At 42.3% G+C, this 22,778-nt stretch overlaps 1 protein-coding gene across 1 annotated transcript in view; it reads right to left on the bottom strand.

Annotated features, from left to right (window-relative positions):
• The window catches only part of CA3 (carbonic anhydrase 3), a 64,637-nt gene extending 61,185 nt beyond the window's left edge, over positions 1-3,452 (bottom strand). Inside the window, exons 1-3 of the mRNA XM_040354567.1 lie at positions 3,232-3,452; positions 2,693-2,890; positions 443-561 (exon numbers count right to left, since the gene is read on the bottom strand). Of these exons, the coding sequence (XP_040210501.1) occupies positions 443-561; positions 2,693-2,890; positions 3,232-3,271 (357 nt within the window). The 5' untranslated portion in view covers positions 3,272-3,452. The remainder of the gene's footprint in view (positions 1-442; positions 562-2,692; positions 2,891-3,231) is intronic.
• Positions 3,453-22,778: the final 19,326 nt, after the last annotated feature.

Genomic DNA, 22,778 nt, shown 5'->3' with positions numbered 1-22,778 from the left:
TGATTTGGACCAGTGCACAAAGCAAGGTCTATAAAGACATGAATGAGCGGAGACTGTGAGCCAGATCTCATCCAACATCAGTGCCTGACCTCACAAATACGCTTCTGGAGGAATAGTCAAACATTCCCATAGACACACTCCTTTACCTTTTGAGCAGCCTTCCCAGAAGAGTTGAATCCTGTAGGTGCAAAGGGTGGGCCAACTCAATATGAAACTCTACAGACTAAGACTGGGATGCCATTAAAGTTCATGTGCGTGTAAAGGCAAATGTCCCAATACTTTGACAATATAGATTATATTAAATGCTATTGAGCAAATGAAGCTGCGGGTCATGGCTTGTGATAAACTCACAAAATGAAGGCTCATTCTGAATGTAAATACTGTATTTGTTATTGCATTTCTATACTTTGTATAAAATAATTACTGTATATTTTTTTTGTACCTCTCCAGCATATCTTAAGCCATCTATAACATGTTCAGATCCTTGGTCATCAGAAGAACCCCAATGAAACTGCAGTAGCCGTAGTCTGTAGGTTCCACGCAGAGGACCATCTTTTATCACTAAGAAAATAAATAGATAAATTTGCAAAAGGGGTGTGTGAAATGCAGTGCTTTAAGGGGGATTATCTAAAATGAATGACATTCATTGACCAGTTGAGAATGGGTATAAGTAATATTAACGATATAAAACATAAATATAATCGGTCACCTCTCCCAATCAGTCCCCGCCCCTACAGTTAGAATCACTCCCTAGCCCACACATTTAACCCCTTGATCGCCCCCTAGTGTTAACCCCTTCCCTGACAGTCACATTTATACAGTAATCAGTGCATATTTATAGCACTGTTCGCTGTATAAAAGTGAAAGGTCTCAAAACAGTGTCAAAAGTGTCTGATCTGTCCGACGCAATATCGCAGTCCTGACAAAAATTGCAGATAACCACCATTACTAGAAAAAAATATATATAAACATTTTTTTTTTTTACCAAAAACTAAGAAAACATGTTTTTTTTTTTTAATTGGGTTATTTATTATAGCAAAAAGTAAAAAATATTGTGTTTTTTCAAAATTGTTAGTCTTTTTTTGTTTATAGCGCAAAAAATAAAAAACGCAGAGATAATCAAATACCATCAAAATAAATCTCTGTTTGTGGGGGAAAAAGAACGTCAATTTTGTTTCGGAGCCACGTTGTACGACCGCGCAATTGTCATTTAAAGTGTGAGGCCGCGTACACACGATCGGTCAAAACCGATGAAAACGGACTGAAGGACCGTTTTCATCGGTCCAAACCGATCGTGTGTGGGCCCCATCGGTCAGTTGACCTTCGGTCAAAAAAATTGCTTTAAAATTTAACCGATGGACGCCTAACCGGTAGGTCAAAACTGATCGTTAGTATGCAAAAGCATTGGTTAAAAACCAGCGCATGCTTAGAATCAAGTCGACACATGCTTGGAAGCATTGAACTTCATTTTTTTCAGCACGTCATTGTGTTTTACGTCACCACGTTCTGACACGATCGGTTATTTAACCTATGGTGTGTAGGCACATCAGACCATCAGTCAGCTTCATCGGTTAACCGATGAGAACGGTCCAAAGGACCGATCGTGTGTACGCGGCCTGACAGTGCTGAAAGCTTAAAATTTGCCTGGGCAGGAAGGGGGTGAAAATGCCCGGTATTTAAGTGGGTAATAACAGGGTTTTTGACTTGTGTGTATAATTAGTAGTTTATTTTTGGAGCATTTTACATTCTTTAGAGAAGAACCATTAGTTATCTACTTGTTAGTAATAATAATACAGTCTTACTATCTCTATCCATTTGGCAACGGTTTGTTTTGATGCTTTAAAACATCTGGGGCAGAACTTTAGGCACTCCTTTATTGACACATGTTTCTAGCACCACTCTCTCAACAAAACATCCATATCTACCAAAACAGGTACTAATGCCTTGTACACACGGCTGGATTTTCCGAGAAAAAAGTCCAACGGACTTTTATTCTAGGAAAGTCCAGCCATGTGTAGCCTCCATCTGACTTTTTTTTCCGGAAGTCCGACGGACCTTAGATAGAGAATCTGTTCTCTTTCTTTTCGACGGTCTCACGGCAGACTTTTGCACGGTCAAAAGTCCGACCGTGTGTACAAGGCATAAGAATATCCAAGGAGCAGGAGGCAGTAAAGGACCAGGGGGTAGTGGGAAACTTCATCCCATGATGGCCATTAGGAGGGGATTAAGATTTGCACCTTGCTTCATGGTAGGAACGGCACTTAGCATGAGATAAACACTAATGCCGCGTACACACGATCGGTCAAACCGATGAGAACGGTCTGATAGAACGTTTTCATTGTACCAAACCGATCATGTGTGGGCCCCATCGGTTATTTATCCATAGGTTAAAAAAAAGCAATCTTGTTTTAAATTTTACCGATGGATACCTAACCCATAGAAAAAAAAAACGCATGCTCACAATTAAGTCGACGCATGCTTGGAAGCATTGAACTTCATTTTTTTCAGCACGTCGTTGTGTTTTACGTCACCACGTTCTGACACGATCGTTTTTTTAACCTATGGTGTGTAGGCACGACGGGCCATCAGTCAGCTTCTTCGGTTAACAACTGAAAACGGTCCATCAGACCGTTCTCATCGGATGGACCGATCGTGTGTACGCGGCATAAGGGATCCTAGTGTAAATAATCACCTGATTTGTCTGAAGAGTCATCAAACACCACCTTAACAGTGTTACCATCATTGACGATTGTTAGAGACGATGATGGATGATAAGTGTGGTTCCATGGTCGTAGGCTTCCATCATGTTTGATATACCGTGTATGAAGCTCAATAGGAGACTGACTTTCTCCTTTAGAAAGCGGAAAGTAGTCTGGCCACATGTCAGGACCTAAATAATGTAAAAAAAAGTATCAAAACTATTGCTGATTTAGTAAATTTAATAAATACAGGATGGCAAACACACAGTATCTCAGCAAGCACACAGACGTTATGATCCTCTCCTGATATGGTTATAACTTATACAGCTGTGAAGAGCATTGATAATGTGCAAACTGCCATAACCCCTTACAACCTATCAAACTTCAGATTTCTGTAGTCAAATCAGTAAAAGATGACTTCTGATTGGTTAACAAAAGCTACTGTATATTTAAAATTGATCAACATTTTTAAATAAGCCTGAAAAATACAGCTACATACAAGTATGTTATTAAGTCAGTCTGAGTCACTCACCGTTGGCAGGGCCATATCCCCATTCATATCTTTGTGACATCACTGTAATGACTTTTTCTTCTTGTTACAGGTGATAAAGTATGGATGTACTATGTGTGTGTCTGCGAAGTCTCCCATTGTGTCATTTATAGACTTCTACTAACCCATGCCGTGGCTAGCATGGCACGTCCCCTCCCCTCATAGCTGCTAGAGAGGACTTACAGAGTTATCTTGCCTAACAAGCCCCCTGGCCCTGTGGGACGCAGATGGAGATATTCTGATGTCGGCTCATATTTAAAGAGAGCAAAGCTAATCTGATCACAAGAATACATCTCACGGCCAGACACATTCAGACACAGACCATGAAATTCTGACAGTAACTAAATCCCTGCAGATGATGTGAGAAAATGTCTCACCCAAGTTGTTAGTACTGAGAGCGATTAACACATACATGATTAGAACATTTATAAGTTCATCTAGTCAGTATAAAAAAGGTGAATACGGGAACTCAGATAAATGTATTAGGAACATGATATGTCACATACTCTTCAGGACACAGCAGTTAGTTGGTCTTGTTCCATAAGGAATAATACATTTTGTAGCTGTGATCATTGTAATCACAGGAAATGCTTTCAATGGCACAACATGACAATAAAGAAATAAAGATGCTGAGAAAATGGCAGCCGCTCAATCAATATACCAGTATGAGCAAAGAAAAGTAAACCATTTGCAACAAATAATCTCAGAGAAAAAAAAAAAAAAATTACCCAGCCTTACCCCTGAGCAGGGCCGCCATCAGGAATTATAGGGGCCCTTGCACAGCTTCAGGCATGGGCCCTCCTGGAGCAGAGAACCGGGGGGGGGGGGGGGGTGTGCTGCCGCCTGAAATAAAGAAAAATATATATATAATAAAAGGGGGGTAGCCATCCGGGGCCCTGGGGGACCTCTGGGCCCTTTAATAAAATGTTTATATATATATATACACACACAATTGTTTTTTCTTTTTTATAAAAAGAAATTACAAAAAAAGGGGGGTTGCCATCCGGGACCTCTGGGCCCTTTAATAAAAAAAAAGGAAAAAAAGAAACCTCTGGGCCCTTTAATAAAAAAAAAAATATATATATATATAAAAATAAAATAAACATTTATAAAAAATGAAAAAAAGGGGGTTGCCATCCAGGGCCCTGGGGACCTCTGGTCCCTTTAAAAAAAAAAAAAAAACATTTATAAAAAAAAAAAGGGGGGGTTTGCCACATGGGGCCCTGGGGACCTCTGAGCCCTTTAATAATAATAATAAAAAATATATATATATATATATATATATATATATATATATATATATATATATAAAAATAAATGAAAAGAAAATTATAAAAAAAAGGGGGTTGCCATCCGGGGCCCTGGGGACCTCTGGGCCCTTTAATAATATATATATATATATATATATATATATATATATATATATATATATATAAATAAAAGAAATAAAAAAAATATTAAAAAAATATATAAAAAAGAAATAAAAAAAGGGGGGTTTTCATTCGGGCCCCTGAGGACCTCCGGGCCCCTTGCAGGTGTACTGCCTGTACCCCCTTGATGGCGGCCCTGCCCCTGAGTACCAGCAAAGAGAACCTAATTATAAATTGTGTGTGACATTTTGGAAGAAACAATGGTCTGTTTTTTATGTATTTTCAAATCAATGTAAAGGAACAAGAAGATGTTCAATGTAAAGGAGGTGATTCTTGCAGAGTGTTTTCTTTGAAAGTTAAACTTTGTGGGCCATTGTACTGCCCTGCGGAAGGCAGTACTGTGCAGGGGTGGCAGAGAGTAAAAGGGGGCACTCTGATTAGAGAGAAAAGGTGGGAAGCATGACTTCATGGAGCACTTTGATAGGGGGCTGTGATTGCTAGGGACACTATAATGTAAAGTGGACTGCACTATAAATGTCATTACCGTGTCCCTTTACAGAGCAGTCCACTTTAAGTCACAGTGTCCCTTTACATTACAGTGCGAAGGACGGACTCCATGAATATCCCAAATTAAACAGAAAAGTAAGTGTGGAATGGAGTATAAAGTTTACCCATACACTAGTGGAGTGACTCAGGGTATCATCACAATATGTATAGTAAAGGGAAGGTAAGGGAGGTTTTGGGACTTAGGGGGTTATTTACAAAAGGCAAATCCACTTTGTACTACAAGTGCAGTTGGAAGTGCAGTCGCTGTAGAATCTGAGGGGGACATGCAAGGAAAATAAAAAACAGCCTTTTAGCTTGCACATGATTGGATGATAAAATCAGCAGAGCTTCCCCTCATTTCAGATCTACCCCTCAGATTTACAGCGACTGCACTTCCAAGTGCACTTTCAAGTGTAGTTTTCATTTGTAGCGCAAAGTGGATTTGCCTTTCCTAAATAACCCCCCTAGTGTCACTTATTTTTTTTATTCCATAAATTTTTATTGAGTAGAAACAGTGCAAAAGACACGAAAATATACATTTTGTGTACAAAACAAAATAATAGACAATGCAGTATTGAAACTCTTAAAGGTCTGAACATTACAATAATCAAGGTGTAGAGATCATGCATATGGAACAGACTGAGGTTTGCTTGAAGTGAAGGTATGTGACATAGCTTTTCTTTTATTTTGTACAAGTGTTAAGGATTAAGGAAGGGGAAGGAATGACATATCAGGGGGGGGGGGATAGGGGAAAAAAAAAAAAAAAAAAAAAAGAAGAAATAAAGGATAAAAGGATTAGAAAAAGACATATGTTGCGTGTATGATAGAGAAAACAGTAAAGCCAGCTATCGTGATACAGACAGGACTGTGGTTCTGATAATTACAAGTTATAGGCATTGTACTCTGGGGTATTCTTAAACTCAAGCCATTTGTACCAGGTTACGTTGAAAGTACTAATCTGTTCCCGAGCAATGCTGATAAGTTCTTCAATTCTTTCTATATTGATTAGTCTACGAAACCACTCTATCTTTGTTGGTGTGATAGTTGATCGCCAATGACACGGAATACAATGTCTAGCCGCGTTTATCATGAACATTGTGAGGGATTTCATGTATTTCTTCCTAGGGATTGTACTGTGGTGTAGCAAGTATTGTGCCGGTTCAAATCTGAGATCAACTGAGGTGATTGAGTGAATGGTCTCATGAACCATTTCCCAGAAGGACTGGATCAATGGGCATGACCACCAGATGTGGAGCATCGAGCCTTCCCCATCCCCGCATCTCCAACATTTGTTAGAAATTTGGGGTGAAAACTTATGGAGCAAAGTGGGAGTTCTGTACCACCTGGTTATAATTTTGAAGCCACACTCCTGGGTGGCAACATTTAGAGATCCTTTGTGGGCATACATATAAATGGTTTCCCATTCTGTTTGTGACAGGTTCAGGTCGAGGTCTTTTTCCCATGCTAGACATGACGCACTGGAGAAGTCTGCAGCGTTTTCAAATAGTGAGTTATACAACACAGAGATGGTGTGTCTCTGAGGTTGTTTTTGCAAGACTAAGGATTCCAAAATTGTGGGGCGTCTTGACCAAATATTGAGATGTTCCTTAGTATTCAAGAAGTGTTTGAGTTGCAGGTATTGCCAATGTGAAAAAACATTCGATTTCAGTTCTCTGTTTAGTTCATCTCTAGTTAATAAGGTACCAGTCTTAAAGAAGTGCAAAAACAATTTGTCTCTGTGAGGCCAAGTTATGGGGAAGAAGTTTCGCTCTAGCCCAGGAGGGAAGTCTGGATTGTTGTTTAGCGGGGTAAGTGGGCCTAGCCATGGTGCCGGGCATGATGTCTTGAATGCGGTACGGAATATTTCTAAGGTGGGGCCAATGAGAGGGTGATGCTTGGCAGCTGGAGGGTGATGTTTTGGATGAATCCATGGAAGATTCCTGACCGGTAGGATAAATTGTGAGTGTTCTAGCGTGACCCAGTCCTTCACTAAGTGGTGATTGTTCCAATCAACTATTCTCGCCAAAAGGGCTGCCTGGTGGTATTTACGCAGATCAGGAAGTGCAATCCCTCCTTTGTGTTTGGGTAAGGTTAGTTTCGTGAATCTCAATCTTGGAGGTTTACCTCTCCAAATAAAAGAGGAGCAGGCTTGCCGAAATGAGATAAAAAAGGCAGGGGGAAGTTTAATAGGGATCGTTTGCATAACGTAGAGGAGACGGGGTAGAATTGTCATCTTAATCAATGAGGCCCTGCCAAACCAAGAGACATTTAAGGAGTTCCATCTCTTGAGGTCCTCTTTAGAATCTTTTAGAATTGGGGTAAAGTTTAGTCTGAATAAATCTGACAAGTTTTTAGGAATTTCAATGCCCAAATAGGTAAAGGAATTTTCTGCCCAGGTAAACGAAAAGTTTTTCTTGCAAAGATCAATCTCGCCCGGGGATAGCGTAATATTCAGCGCGGTTGATTTTGAGTGGTTAATTTTTAAATTAGATATGGCCTGGAATTGTTCTAAGTCACGTAGTAGATTAGGTAAGGATATATGGGGAGCTGAGAGGAAGAGAAGCATATCGTCTGCAAATGCAGCTATTTTGTATATTTTTTCATTAATTTGGATTCCCTTGATATTTGGGTTTTCCCTTATTCTGTTCAACAGGGGTTCTAATGTTAATACATACAATAGAGGGGAGAGGGGACAACCTTGTCTTGTTCCATTACGAAGTTTGAAGGCGTCCGACAGGTGGCCATTGACGCGTACTTTTGCAACGGGATTGACATAAAGGGCCCGTATATATGATCTCATTAAGGATGGGATACCAACATGGTTCAATACTGCATCCATATAGTCCCAGGCCACTCTGTCGAACGCCTTCTCAGCGTCTAGCGACAAAAAAAAACCTTTTAACTTGTTAGAGGTAAGCCAATGATGAATATTTAATGCTTTAATTGTATTATCGCGTCCCTCTCTACCTGGGATAAACCCCACCTGATCAAGGGAAATGAGGGAGGGTAGCAGTGAGATAAGTCTGTTTGCTAGTATTTTGGCGTATATTTTAACATCTACGTTGATCAGAGATATCGGCCTATAGTTTGTAACCTGGGTAAGATCTTTTCCTTCCTTGGGGATTACAGATATATGTGCTTCTAAAAGCTGAGTTGGTGGGTTTTTTTCAGAGTGGAGGGCCCTGAAGGTTTTTAGAAATCTGGGCTTCAGTATATCTGTGAAGGTCTTGTAATACATTAGGGGTAGACCGTCCGGTCCTGGGGCTTTTCCTACTTTCATGTCCTTAATGGCTTTGTCAAATTCGCACTCCGATATGGGTGTATTAAGATCCCGTGCTACATTCTCTGATATTTTTGGTGGGCTATATTTTTGCAGAAAATCCTCGATAAGTTGTGATCTTTTAACCGTATTATGGGGGCATTTCGGATTGGAGGGTAGATTATATAAAGTTTGATAGTACAATTCGAATTGCTTGGCTATATCTTCATTAGAGGAGTGTATCTTGCCTCCGTTATCTCTAATTTGGTGGATTGTGGCAGCAACCTTTTTATCTTGGACCGCTTTTGCTAATAGTTTACCGCTTTTGTTACCTTGTTCGTAAAATATTTTATGACGCAATATGTACTGTCTTTTAGTCTTTAAGCTTAATTCCTCAGATAGGGATAGTCTAGCATTCGTTAGTTCCTCCAAGGTACTTGCTGCAATTGTTTGTTTATGAGCGGCCTCTAATGTTTGTATTCGAGCGATCAGGGATGCAATCCTCGACTGCTGGTCTTTTTTCTGTCTGGCAAGTGTGGCGATGAATTCTCCCCTAATGACACATTTGTGCGCTTCCCACTGGGTCAAAAGAGAGGTGTCGTCATTTTCATTTCGTGAGAAGTAGTCAGTCAATATACCGCTAAATAAATGTACCTGCATCTGGTCTTTCAAGATAGATGAATTGAGTCTCCATGTTTTTGTTGTAGTGATTCGATCAGGGAATACTAATGTCATAGTGATTGGGTGATGATCTGATATCAACATAGGTTCAATCGTGGCACTTTTCAGTACCCTTAAGTCAGTTTGAGATATAAAAAAGTGGTCTATCCTAGAGTACTTTTGGCAGACTGTTGAAAAAAATGTATAATCTTTGGTTTGTGGGTTTAGAGTTCTCCAGGCGTCATGCAGCGTTAATCCTTGCAGTTGAAGTTTAATTTGTTTCAACGCGCTATAGGGAAGGCTCGACGCCCCGTTTGACGTATCCAAGATAGGATTGAGGGGGACATTAAAGTCACCTCCTAGTATGAGCATACCTGAGGCAAAGGTGGTCAGTAGGTGTGTAATCCTACGAAAGAATGGCACCTGTTTTGTGTTTGGAGCATAAATGTTTGCGATGGTGATTGGATGTGATCTGAGTTTTCCTTTAAGAAATGCGTATCTCCCTTCCGGGTCTATCATAGTGTCTTGTACTTGAAATGGGGTGTGTTTCGCTATTAGTATCGAGACTCCTTTTGTTTTCCCGTCAGGGTTGGATGCATGAAAAGCCAGGGGAAACCTTTTATCCTTAAATTTCGGGATCTTGTCCTTTTTAAAGTGGGTTTCTTGGGCGCATATAATATCGGCTTTCTGTTTATGGCAATCGTTAAGGAGTTTAGTTCTCTTTTCAGGAATATTTAGTCCTTTTACGTTTATAGAGAGTAACTTTAGCGACAAGGGGGTAGAGTGATGGCTAACAGATGGCATGTCTGCGCTCTAATAAAAAAAATAAATAAAAAATAAATAAATAAATAAAGAATTAAATAGAATAAAAAAAAGAAATTTCTCTGCAGAGGGAAAGAAAAAGAACGAGAGAGAGAAAGAGAAGAGAAAAGAAAAAACGAAAGAAAAAAAAAAAAAAGGGGGAGGGAGCTGGGAATGGGGGGGGGGAGGGAAATGGGTCAGGGAATTTCCGGGAGTAGACCTAAAACTGAAGGCCCACTCTAATAATACAACCCGGAAAGGTCAAAGGGTGTAACCAGTTACACCTCTTGTGTGGGTACGATGTCTAGGCGAACCAAGATAGAGTAGACGAGTTAAATTACTGATAAAAGTCGTGAAAAAACAATAGAGACCAACAGAAGAGGTCTCACTACCCCTCGGAGCTTCCTCTATGTATTAGATGTATGGGCACCACGAATCGGCTATCTAAATATAGCACATATCGAGCTCAGGGTAAGGGATAATCAATGACAGGGGGGGCTCCACTTTCACTTAAAGGTACTTGGTACAATAGACATGTAAGGAGAAGTCACACTGGTAAAGTGACAAGGTGCGTTCTGCCACCTAGGGATAAACTTCATTTAGCAGACATACTACTACATTGATAATTCAGACATCTATACGAGGTGTAATCAAAGGAAACTGGTGAGCACCCCTGAGTAAAATACAGATAAACAATCTCTGTTAACAGGAAACTAACAACATATATTAAAGACAAGCAAATCAGAACAACAGCGGATCCGCACAATGGTAAGGTACCATTTTCCCCATCTTCTGTGTTTCTCTAAACCTACCAACCTCATGTCTCATAAACATTTTGAGAAAAAACCTAGGCCTCAAACTGATTAATAGATTTGCCAGATAAGTTTTCCCATAAAACTAGGGACCGTATCATTAGTGTTTCTGGTATAGCTGCAGGGATAAGAGTCACTCTGCAGATAGTACCACAAATCGCCCAATATAAAAAAAAAAAAAAAAAAAAAAAATTTTATCAGAGAGGGATAGATACCGTATATGGCACACGGCCCTGTATAGAGCTTCGCCACATTCTATCCGAGGAGGACGACAGCCTCCAGGGGTGTAAAATATATTATGTCTATTTAGCAATAAAGGCGACCATATGCACGACATTTAAGGAGTAGGGTGTGACAGTAAGATCTATGTCATGGGCAAGCTTTGCTTGCTTTACGACCTTATCTGCTCTGTGATGTAATCCCATGAAAAGTAGTCTAAGATGTAGACTTATAGTACTTATAACATTTACAGAGATTTAGTTAGGGTAACCACCTCCCAACTCCCCCCCCCCCCCCCACCTCGGTCCCCCAAGTCAGGGAATATGTTCAAAAGCACGCACAGAGACCGTAAGACAGGCGCAAGTAGCCAGAAAAGACCGGTTTCCAGAGGTAGAGACATAAATTGCTGTAATGTAAGATTACACAGAGTCAAACTCCCAAGAAATAGGCACGTGTATCACCATCTCTGCGCGGGTTCATGACACAAATCCCAGATATCAAAAAAGTTATTTACAGCTAAATAATCGATTTGTCTGGTAGGTAGCGAATAAAATAATAATACTCAACTGAAAAGTCCCGATATTGCAAAAGAACAAGTAGCCTTGGAGGTCGCTCATTCCTTTCCACACGAAGCTTCATGTTTACACGTATGGTTTGAGAAAAGGGAGGACAGAAAATAGCTGAGACCCAGGGGGGAGGGGCAAGCGGCGAGACGGTCGCAAAGACCCCAACCGAAAAAAAAAAAAAAAGATCTTTGTCATCTTAGCCTGGGCATGGTCTCAATAGTCACATGAAGCTTTGATCATAAGGTGGAATGTTCTCCAGCTCATCAAAAAATGGTCGTGGGTTTCGCATCACTCGTGGCACGAGCATGAAGGTTGAGTGGTCAAGTGTCCATCTGATCAGGGCGATCCAAGCGATCTCTGCGTCTCGGCGGGGATAAGTCGGGGCTTCCTCGGGCTGCTCCTTCTCTGTGGCGTTGGGACGAGGAAGGTCTGCGACGTCGGTCACCGGTCCTTTGGGCTCTTGGGTTGTAGGCACTGGTCACCTCGATCCAATTTTCATTTACCATGAAGGAGCTGTACCAATCGGGGACATCTACAAGCGGGATATTCAAGGCGTCACAGAACGAGCGTAGTTCATCTGGTGTGCGCAGCAATGCTGTGTGGCCTCTCCAGGTAGCAGAGAGACAGAACGGAAACTTCCATCTATATGGGATGTTTCTGGATCTTAGCTGTTCTAAGAGTGGTCTTAGGGCTCTTCGCTGTTGTAAGGTGATGTTAGAGAGATCTTGATATAGTTTAATCTCATTGCCGTTAAAAACTATCCTGTTTTTCTCCCTTGCCTTCTTAAGAATAGCTTCCTTCAGTGGAAAATTCACTAGGCAGCAGACAATATCTCTGGGAGGTTCATTGTCCCTTCCCCTAGGTCTGAGGGCCCTGTGGATTCGCTCAAATTCAATGGGGGATTCAAGGGGCCTTTCCAGGAGATCATTGAATATCTGTGTCGCAGTCTGTTCTACTGGGTTCTGGTCAGTACTTTCAGGGACACCCCTTATTCTAATGTTGTGTCTCCTTCCGCGATTGTCCAGGTCTTCTAAATGGCGAGTAATATCGATTAGGTGGGACAGGTGCAGGTCTGAGGATTTCTGGACTTGTTTAATGGCGTCTGCATGTCTTGCTGTGGATTGCTCCACTGCCCCCATACGGCCTGCTATGTGCTGTATATCTGTTTTCAGATCAGAGATGGCAGACTTAATATCATGGGCCACTGCCTGAAGGTCAGCTAGGCATAGTGGCTGTGAGGGCTGAGGAGGATGGCTCACTTGCACTGAGTGGGAATGCATCCCTTTCGCTCCATGAGGTGATCCATGTGAGCCATCCATGATGGGGCAGGAGCCTCCTAATGGGATGTGTGGCTTGAGCACAGCTGAATCTGTGTGACCCTCTCCCTGTTTGGGCAGCGTGGGGAGCATGCTAGGGCCTATTTCCATTGCACCGCTGGATGGAACTTGCGATAGGGCTTGCGATCCGCCAGCCGCGGGGTGGGGGCTCGCGGGCGGCGTGTGGTGCTTAGGCAAGCCCGTGGTTGTGAGGCCTTCCACATGTGTGGGCCGGAACATCGCGGGGATGATGCTCGTCTGCGGCTGGGCTGCCTCCTGAGACCCGCGGGAGGTAGAGGTGTTTCGGTCTCCCTTACCCATCGTAGGTGCTGCTGTCCTGGGCTCGGTAGCTGATTTTAGCCGTCTCTAGGTGCCGGAGGACGAGAGTCAGACGTCCATCTTGGTCCGGAGTTAGACCACGCCCCCTTGTGTCACTTATGTATGATTCAACAGAACATATAAGTTAATTAAAAGACTACATTTTATTAGATACAGTTTAAAATAATACATACATTAGATACATCACAAAGGCAAGAAAACATATGTGGATACAACATCAACAACTTCGAACCTATATTCAATCACTAGTAAAAAAACAGGGTATTTGAGTAGTTATTAATACAGGAGGAAAGACCAACACATGTATTATCCGTAATATATCAATACCTCCTCCCAAAAAACATCCGAGGGGTAGAGGGCTCCGGCCCCACCTCAGATCGGTCATAAGAACTTTTATTTATAAATAGATGGGAGGAAGAATTAGGTAGGATCATTCCAAGCTCGGAATGGGAAAAAGCCTTCCTTAAAACTATCAATATCTAGTAGACATCAGGAAAGAAACTACAGAATTTTAACAAGGTGGTATAGATGCCCAGTAGATATGCATAACGATAATAGAGAAAATGACGAGACATGTCATAGTGCAAAAGGTACAATGTCTCATATATGGTATTACTGCCCAAAAGCATTGATGTTTTGGACCAAGATTTATAAGATACAACATAAAATCACAGGGAGTAATATTCAACCAGATGTACTAGTTTCTCTTTTTTCTATGATTCCCAGTTCTATAAAAACTATAAAGAGATGTATTCTAAGATATATGTTGGTAGCAGCGCGTACAATAATAGCCCGAAATTGGAAGAAAACGGGGATGCTTTCAATAGGAGAATGGAATTGCGAAATTAGTGAAATGCATACTCTGGAGATGACGCTAGAATCAGAAGCAGGCCTTAAAGAACAAAATTTGAGGACATGGCAACAATGGACAAAGTTTAGAGCCTCCACACTAGTATCAACATACATATAGAGCTCAATGTCAAGGAATCTCACACTTCCCTTTCCCCAATACCCCTACGTCCCCCTCCCCCTCCCCCCCTTTTTTTTCTCTTCTTGTTTTTTTTTTGTGTTGTTATGATGTGGTGTAGATGGAACGTTAGGACATAGGGAAGTATGGGTGTAGGATACGCAATGGTATGGGTGTGATAAACTATAAGGGGACTTTTCCAATTAATGCCTAGGTAACCTGACGAGATTTATGTATATTAATGTATATATTAAAACATTGAATGGATGGGTAATAGGTTATGCTAGATATTGTATCATTTGTATTGTTTTGTATAAAGTGAAAAATTAATAAATAAAGATTATAAAACAAAGGCAAGCAAACTGTAACCTTCAAATGAGGCCTACGCGTTTCGCGGCTACACCGCTTCTTCAGGAACCGTAAAGGTTTTTGTATGTTAAAAGAGCTTGTTTATAATCATAAAAATAAATCTACAATGGGAATAGAGAAAGCAATAAACAAACAAAATAAGCTCTCACATTGGCATATTCCATAGGTACAGAACTGGTCATATTGTACATGATATACACAGATATAACAGTACCCATTGAAAAGAAAATCTATGTATATATATATTTCATATAGGTTTATACATTCTTTGTGTAAAAAAAAAACACCAAAAAAACTAATGCCCAATGACGCCTCCTAACTCCCCCCCCATCCCTGAAAAAAATGTCCGCTTAGTCTTAAATGCCGAGGCCTATTTTTTTGTCCGGGACTGGGCCACTGTAATGGAAATCCGACTCAGGGCCAAAGTCACCATCAAACCTCAATGTAAAATGTGTTCCTTTTCTAGTCTATAGTAAGCAGAAACTCTGATGTAGCCAAATTAATACAGTGAGGTCACACTGACCTGGAGGTAATCCATCCTCATGTGCTCTTTACCTATTCTCAACTGAATGTGATTGGTTTAAGGTTTTTCAAATGTCTTACCCTTTTATGGGCATGCCCACTAAAAACGGAAATTGTAAGGATGAACAAGCCAGCCTGCAGATTTCAGCATGACCCCCTCCGTGCAGATTTCTGCCTATAGAACTGTGCACTGCATTTTGATTGCATGCATGCTCATTACTGGTTGCGGTACCAAGTGGGACATTTATACCCGAGACCTACCTAATAATGGGCATTACTGTTGTACATAATAGGAAATAAGATTACCCCATTTCGTGCATAGACAACCTTTCATATATTATAAGATGGGTAATTTTATTTGATTTACAGGCTTTTGAGAAGCCTTGTGATTAGGAAATGTCATTCACTTTGTTGATGGACAGTATTTCATCTGATTTAAAGTGTTAATAAACCCAGGGCCCTGCATTTACTATATCTGGTCTCCCACAGTACACAGAACACAGAAATGCAATAATTTTAGTAAATATAAACGGCTGTCTTGTGACTTTTATCAGTGTCCGATTAAAGCTTGTAGGCGTTTTCATACTTCATAGAATTGTCCTTTCAGGATCCAGGACCCCTGACCCTCTGTCTGGACAGTGCTCATTGGCCCTGTGCTGATCACATGCACTATCCCAAGGAAAAGAAAAACAGCTATCTAGCAATACACTGGCCATGTGCAGTGTGACTCCAAAGGCTCTTAGCCAGATTCACGTAGGCGGGCGCAACGTTAGGCAGGCGTAGCGTATGGCATATACGCCACGCCGCCGTAAGTTAGAGAGGCAAGTCATGTATTCACAAGCACTTACCTCCTAAGTTACAGCGGAGTAGCGTAAATGGGCCGGCCTAAGCGCGCCTAATTCAAATGTGGAACAGGGGGGCGTGTTTTGTACGATTCGCGTACGACTTACGCAAACTACGTAAAAAGATAGGCCAGTTCCGACGTCCATACCTTGCATGGGATGCGCCACCTAGGGAGCAGCTTTATCTTTACGCCGGCGTATCTCTAACGTAAACGGCGTAACTAATTGCGACGGGCGCACGTACGTTTGTGAATCGGCGTATCTAGTCATTTGCATATTCTACGCCGAACTCAACGGAAGCGCAACCTGGCGGGCAGCGTAAATATGCACCCTAAGATACGACGGCGTAGGGGACTTACGCCGCTCGTATCTTAGCCTAATTTATGCGTATCTGGTTTCCAGAATACGCTTAAATTTGCGACGGCGTAGATTCTGAGTTACGACGGCGTATCTACTGATACGCCGGCGTAAACCTATCTGAATCCACCTATCTGTCTTATCTGGACCTGTTCTGGAGTCAGTGGAAGAAGAGGAGGATCTGTGCATACAGGATCAAGCAGCCTTTTAACACAATGCAGAGGATTAACCCCTTAGGTTCCACAGTGAATGTAACAAGCATGCTTTACTGTATATACAGACAGATTTCACTGTTGTGGGTTTAGTAACACTTTAAGATGAACAGTTCTATGTGATTTATGGTGGTTGACTTGAAGATTGAAGAATTGTTGGTTATACAATGGTGTTCACAGTAAATGAGTTCACGTTAATGTTGAAATTAAACCACATAAAAGGGCGGCAGCCCAAACGGTTTCACTTTCACACGTTTTTTTTTTTTATATTTATACGTTGTATAAATTGTGTATTTTGGGTAAGCTGATAGTGGGTGTGTACAATCCCATGGAGGCTACCACTGCTAAACTGTCCCTCTGAAAATGCAATTTGCCCGGCTGTCATGTTGAACTATAATACTGACCTAGAACAAGTATCCATATTCTAACTTCACTGGCTGTGTATTTGTTCTACCTGAGAAAATACTAATAGCTAGATTCAGAAAGATTTACGCCGGCGTATCAGTTAATACGCCAACGTAAATCTCTGAATCTGCGCCGTCGTAAGTTTAAGTGTATTCTCAAACTGAGATACACTTAAACCTAGCTAAGATACGACAGCCTGCGCCGTCGTATCTTAGGGTGCAATATTTAGGCTGACCGCTAGGTGGCGCTTCCGTTGAGTTCGGCGTAGAATATGTAAATGCCTAGAAACGCAGATTCACGAACGTACGTGCGCCCGTCGCAGTAAAGATACGCCGTTTACGTAAGGCATTTTCCGGCGTAAAGTTATTCCATCAAATAGCTGGCCTAGTCAATGTTAAGTATGGCCGTCGTTCCCGCATCGAAATTTGAAAATTTTACGTTGTTTGCGTAAGTCGTCCGTAAATAGGGCTGGACGTAATTTACGTTCACGTCGAAACCAATACGTCCTTGCGGCGTACTTCGGAGCAATGCACACTGGGATATGTACACGGACGGCGCATGCGCCGTTTGTAAAAAACGTCAATCAGGTCGGGTCACAAGTAATTTACATAAAACATGCCCCCCACATCCTCATTTGAATTAGGCGCGCTTACGCCGGCCCATTCACGCTACGCCGCCGTAACTTAGGAGGCAAGTGCTTTGTGAATACAGCGCTTGCCTCTCTGACTTACGGCGGCGTAGTGTAAATGCCATACGCTACGTCTGCCTAACGCTGCGCCCGCCTACCTGAATCCAGCTATAAAGCTAGAGAGCCAGGCAGCAAGCATTTTCAGAAAGAGGTCTTCTAAGGCAGCCACCATATTTTATCGGCACAGATTTCCTTTTAATTTGGGAAGGACACGGCTGCCCTTCTGCTGTGGTCAGCTATTTAGGCTTACCATGAGTGTTGAAAAGCTACTGTTTACAAACTGAGCCTATGTTAAAGTAAAGCATGGCATTCAAGGGTTTGTGGTATAATCCCGCCTGAGCGGCCATCTCCAGTGAGGTCATGTCCCAGACATGTTGGCACCTGTGAAGTTTCACAGGCAGCATTTCCAAAAACAAAAACATTGCTATGTTTGGTGACATATACCAGCTGATGTTTGCCTTACTAGGAATAAAGTCATGGAGGCATTGCTTTAGTAAAAGAAGAGCTGTGGGTAGGATTTGAGCTATCACTGTACAGCTGCCAAGGTGGCATTTAAGTATACATGCCAGTATCACGCGGATCTCCTGTAATACCCCAGGATGCATACCGCTAGTTTGGATTGCAGAATGACAGCTGCTATCTGGTCAATTAACAGAAGGGAAAGGAAACTCCAGCTTTGTTTGAAAAGATGACAACCCAAGTATTATGCTACATTTTATTGCAGATTCCCATCTGGTTTTGTACTAGAATCAATACAATGGGGTTTATTTACTAAAGGCAAATCCACTTTGCACTACAAGTGCCCCTGGAAGTGCAGTCGCTGTAGATCTGAGGGGGACATGCAAGGAAAATAAAAAGCAGCATTTTTGCTTGTATATGATTGATTAAATCAGCAGAGCTTCCCCTCATTTCAGATCTTCCCCTCAGATCTAAAGCGACTGCATTTCGAAGTGCACTTGCAGTGAACGTGTAGTGCAAAATTGATTTGCCTTTAGTAAATCAACCCCAATACCACTTTTCAGTAAGTTGCTGGAGCTTTTTTACATTAGAGCCCAGCAGAGGTTCCGCAGGGATGATATCTTGAGTCCAGCAGTTCTTCTCTTATTACAATTTAGTGAAGATTTCTTAAAGTGCTATGAAAGAATATATATTGTTTGCTTTAAAATAAGAGATGTTATACTTACCTGCTCTGTGCAATGGTATTGCACAGAGCAGTCGCTAAGCGCCTCTTTTTCAGTCCACTGACAGCACTGTTCACTCCTCTTTCTTCCAGGTGCACCCTCAACAAACTGGGTGCTAAAGGGGGGGGGGGGGGCGTGGGTGTCCATAGACACACACAGCTCCAGTAAGCCAAGTTCCTGCTCTTGTCTCACAATAATTGAACTGTCAGCAGTGGGAGCCCATGGTTCCCTGCTAGTGTCTCCTGTGAGACCTGGAAAAGCAGGATTATTGTTGCAGCTGGGACAGCGCTGGATCTGTGAAAGGTGCCAGGCAAGTGTTTGGGGGGGGGGGGGGGTGGAATACAGGCATACCCCACTTTTAAGTACACAATGGGGTTTATTTAGTTCAAAATCAGGCTCACTTCTGCATACAAACCAATGAGCTTCTTATGCCGCGTACAGACGGTCGTTTTTTGTGATAGAAAAAAACGACAATTTATGTGATGAAAAAAAACGACGTTTTTGAAACTTCATTTTTAAAAACAACGTAGCATACACACCATCGTTTTTTCAAAATTCTCTAGCAAAGCGCGGTTATGTTCAGCATGTACGACGGCACTCTGTTCCATTCAAGCTCGCTTTATAACTTGCTTCTGAGCATGCACGGGTTTAAAAACGTTGTTTTAAACGGACACAAAAAACGACGTTTTGAAAAACGACACAACATTTTTTTTGTCGTTTTTCAGAAGACATACAACAACGTTTTCCCCACACACAGTCATTTTAAATTACGTTTTTAAAAATGTCATTTTTTTTCATCACATAAAGTGATGGTGTGTACGCGGCATTACCCCAGCTTGTTCAATTAAGCCTGCTAATAAAACCTGGAATTGGTTTCTATGCAGAAGTGAGCCTGATTTTGCGCTTTCCAGCTTTAGTAAATAAACCCTATTGTGTTGATATAGGCTGATATCTAACCTAGGATGTCTGGTCACCCTAGGTTAGGGAGCTGGTCTCCCTGCAGCAGCTCAGTCCACACAGGTGGGTGTGTAACCTGGAGCACTATATGTTCAGTGACCTTCTCTCCTATATCAGCCAGATTGAGATCTTCTTCTGCTTCATTCCTCAATCTGCAGCACACTCCGCAGCCTCGGCCTGCAGTTTCTACATTCCCACAAGTGTTTCTCTCTCTACCTTTGTTCTAAGTTCTTTCTTTCCACCTCCTTGCTCTGCCTGCTTTCCCTAGGCACCTTGAAAAATGTAGTTCCTGCTGTTCCTTCCATTAGACTGTGCCACAGCGTGGAAAATACATCAGCCCCAGTTCCACCCAACAGGCACAGCAAGAGGCACAGCAGTCCATATCCTCTCTCTCTGTTATCCTGAGAAGTGGGAGGAGCTTACTCAGGCTACACACACAGGCCAGCACCACCGTCCCTGGCTGGTGAGAAGACTGCTCTGGTATTTGCTTCAGGGAGATACTTTCTTCCCCTCTACCTCCGGCCCCAACTGGTTCCCCGTCCGGCTGAAGCTTCTCAACTCGGATGGACTCCAATCCTGTAGTCCCAACCCTACGCTGCTTCTCCTGCTTCTGGATAGCCCTCAGACAGTCTAGCAGCCAGGTGTCCCTGGGATAGGGCTCAGGCTTCTGGCCTAGCAGCCCGGGGGCGACATAACACACGTCCTCCCAGACAGCCGTCAAGGTGGCACAGAACCCTGATCACCTGACTCCACCCAAATAAATAGGCTATCCCAGCAGGCCAAGGGGATTAAAGAAACCCTTGCCTATTGGCTGAGACACCCCATCCATTCATAATCTGTCCTTGTCCTTGCCCTTGTCTATCTAATGTCACCAGCTACAATGCCACCTAGTGACAGAAGAGAAAAGTGCAGCAATTCAAGAATTAGGGGGGAAATCAGTGGCTCTCCTAACAATTAGCCAGGACAATTACTACCTGGCAAACTAAATTGGTTTGCAACCCTGCCTAAACACCAGGGTGCTACATCTATATTGTCTCTCATTTGTTGCAATTGCGTGCTGCTTTAGATGCTCTATTTAAGTTACATCATCACTGTTGGTTGTTTTACTCATTTTCTTCCTTGCACGGCTTTTGCCTCTTTTTTAAAGCTTATGTAGCGCTACCCCCGAAGGAGCCACTGTTTGATTTGGGATCTGGCTATTAAGTTACCCTGGCGTTGTCTAGGGGTGCAATTGTAGAGACAAACAGTGAGCGAAGGTCCAGACAGTAAATAAAGGTTTTTTCCAATGCTTTATTTTCCAGGCCAACACGGCCAACATCAACATCAATTGGGAAGGACAAAGTTGATGAATAGAGAGAGAGGAAGAACCTTGCAGTATCAGGCGTGGATATTAAATAGAGCAGTCAGTACTGCTCTGCATAGTACCAATTTGTAATTCGTCGCCACTCCAACTGAGTGCGTAAAGTGCCCCCAGACAGACCTCTATTTACAGGCCTGGCAGCCGAGACGCCACTTAGGATTTCTGGGAGGAACAGGCAACTCTCACAGGCCCTCTCACAGTGAACTAGTTAGATAGATGGAGCGAATCTTCCCAGTAGATTTCTGCATCGATCACCAGATGACAGCAACATACCTGTCAGTACTCTGGTCACCGGATCCCCAATTGGTTTGTTCAGGCTCTGTTGGACGACCTGCCTCCGGGTCCCCCTCAAACCGACTCACCAATCGAACGGCACCCAGCCTGGGATCCTTTCAGTGGAATCGGGAACCCAGCAAGTCGCTGGGGTCCCCTGGTACCTCCAGGTCCCAAGTAGTCTGCAATCATGGCCAGGTGGGCCACGCCGGAGGGGTCCATGGATGTGCGCACCCTGAAGGTGGATGCCACACCTGGAACCCGCAAAGATTTTAGAACACATGACACCTGTCACAGATATACTCCTCTCCAGCACGCCCCCTGAGGGAAAAAGCTCCTCTAATTGGCTGCTGGAGAAACTTACTCTGCCAGAATCCCTCTGGCGCCAACTGCTGGCCAGGGATGGTATTGCATCTCTGGACCACAGATTGACCCAGTGGACATTTCTGGAATGACAGAAGTCCCAAATTTCAAACAAATTACGAATGGGAGCAAAGTAACTCTACCGTTCCCCACTAATTTTAGCGTAGTGCCCATACTGAAAGTAGGGGGGCGCTACACTTATTTTAAGCCACAGGTGGGTTGGGTAGTGTGAAATTTATTTCAGAGTCATGGGCACTGAAAACAGGGGACCTAGGGACACAACAGTTTCTTCTGGGGTGAGCACTACTGTGGTTTCACCCACCTGGCTGTTCTAATCTCAGGAATGGAGGTACATAAATACAACTCATTTAGTAGAAAAACGTAACTCTAATATATGAGTTTTATCAGATTACTTAGCTGTTTGCTGGGAGTTTAGCCCTAATTATGGTTGGCCATATGGCCATATTGGTTATGAAGGAAGGAGGGTTAAATGCATGGTAAAAAAAAAAAAAAAGCAATAGCTAAAGCAATTAAATTAACTCTGCTGTAAATAAAATAAAAAAAGTGTTTATTTGTTAGACGTAAAATCACTGCTCTTCTTTATATTTCCCTATAGTGGTGATCATTCGACATGCAAGCTTTAGTATTTTAAAATCTATGTGAATAGCTGGAGGGACATTTGAGAGATGTGCGTCTCATGGCAAATAGTCTCTGGAAATGAATTTGAAACATTGGCAGGATTCCAAACGCGCATATTTTCTTTGAGAACCCCCCGTGGGATGTAATGCCTCTGTAACACCACCATATATTCCATGGCTTATTTAGTGAAAAGCCAAATAACTTCTAGGAATATTTCTGGATTGTGGAAGGATATGGTCACACCTGGAGGAAGCCCAAGCACCCAAAATAATATGTTTTCCATGTACACTGTCACAGTCTATGTGAGATATATTATCATATATGCCAAGTCTGAACTGAAATATGTGGTAGGGGTATAAGGGTAATTTCAATAAAATACAATTCAAGCAGTTCATCAATTTCTGTTTCATTTATTCATGTCTGCATGCTTGTTATGATATTGATTTTTGCATTTATTTGCAAAATAAAATTCACAAAAATGTCGGGTGGGGGACCCATTTGCAATC

Source organism: Rana temporaria, chromosome 5 (assembly GCF_905171775.1).
Source record: "Rana temporaria chromosome 5, aRanTem1.1, whole genome shotgun sequence".
In the NCBI taxonomy this organism is placed as follows: Eukaryota; Metazoa; Chordata; class Amphibia; order Anura; family Ranidae; genus Rana; species Rana temporaria.
Note: the sequence above shows the minus strand (reverse complement) of the source record. Positions and strands in the feature narration are given on the sequence as shown.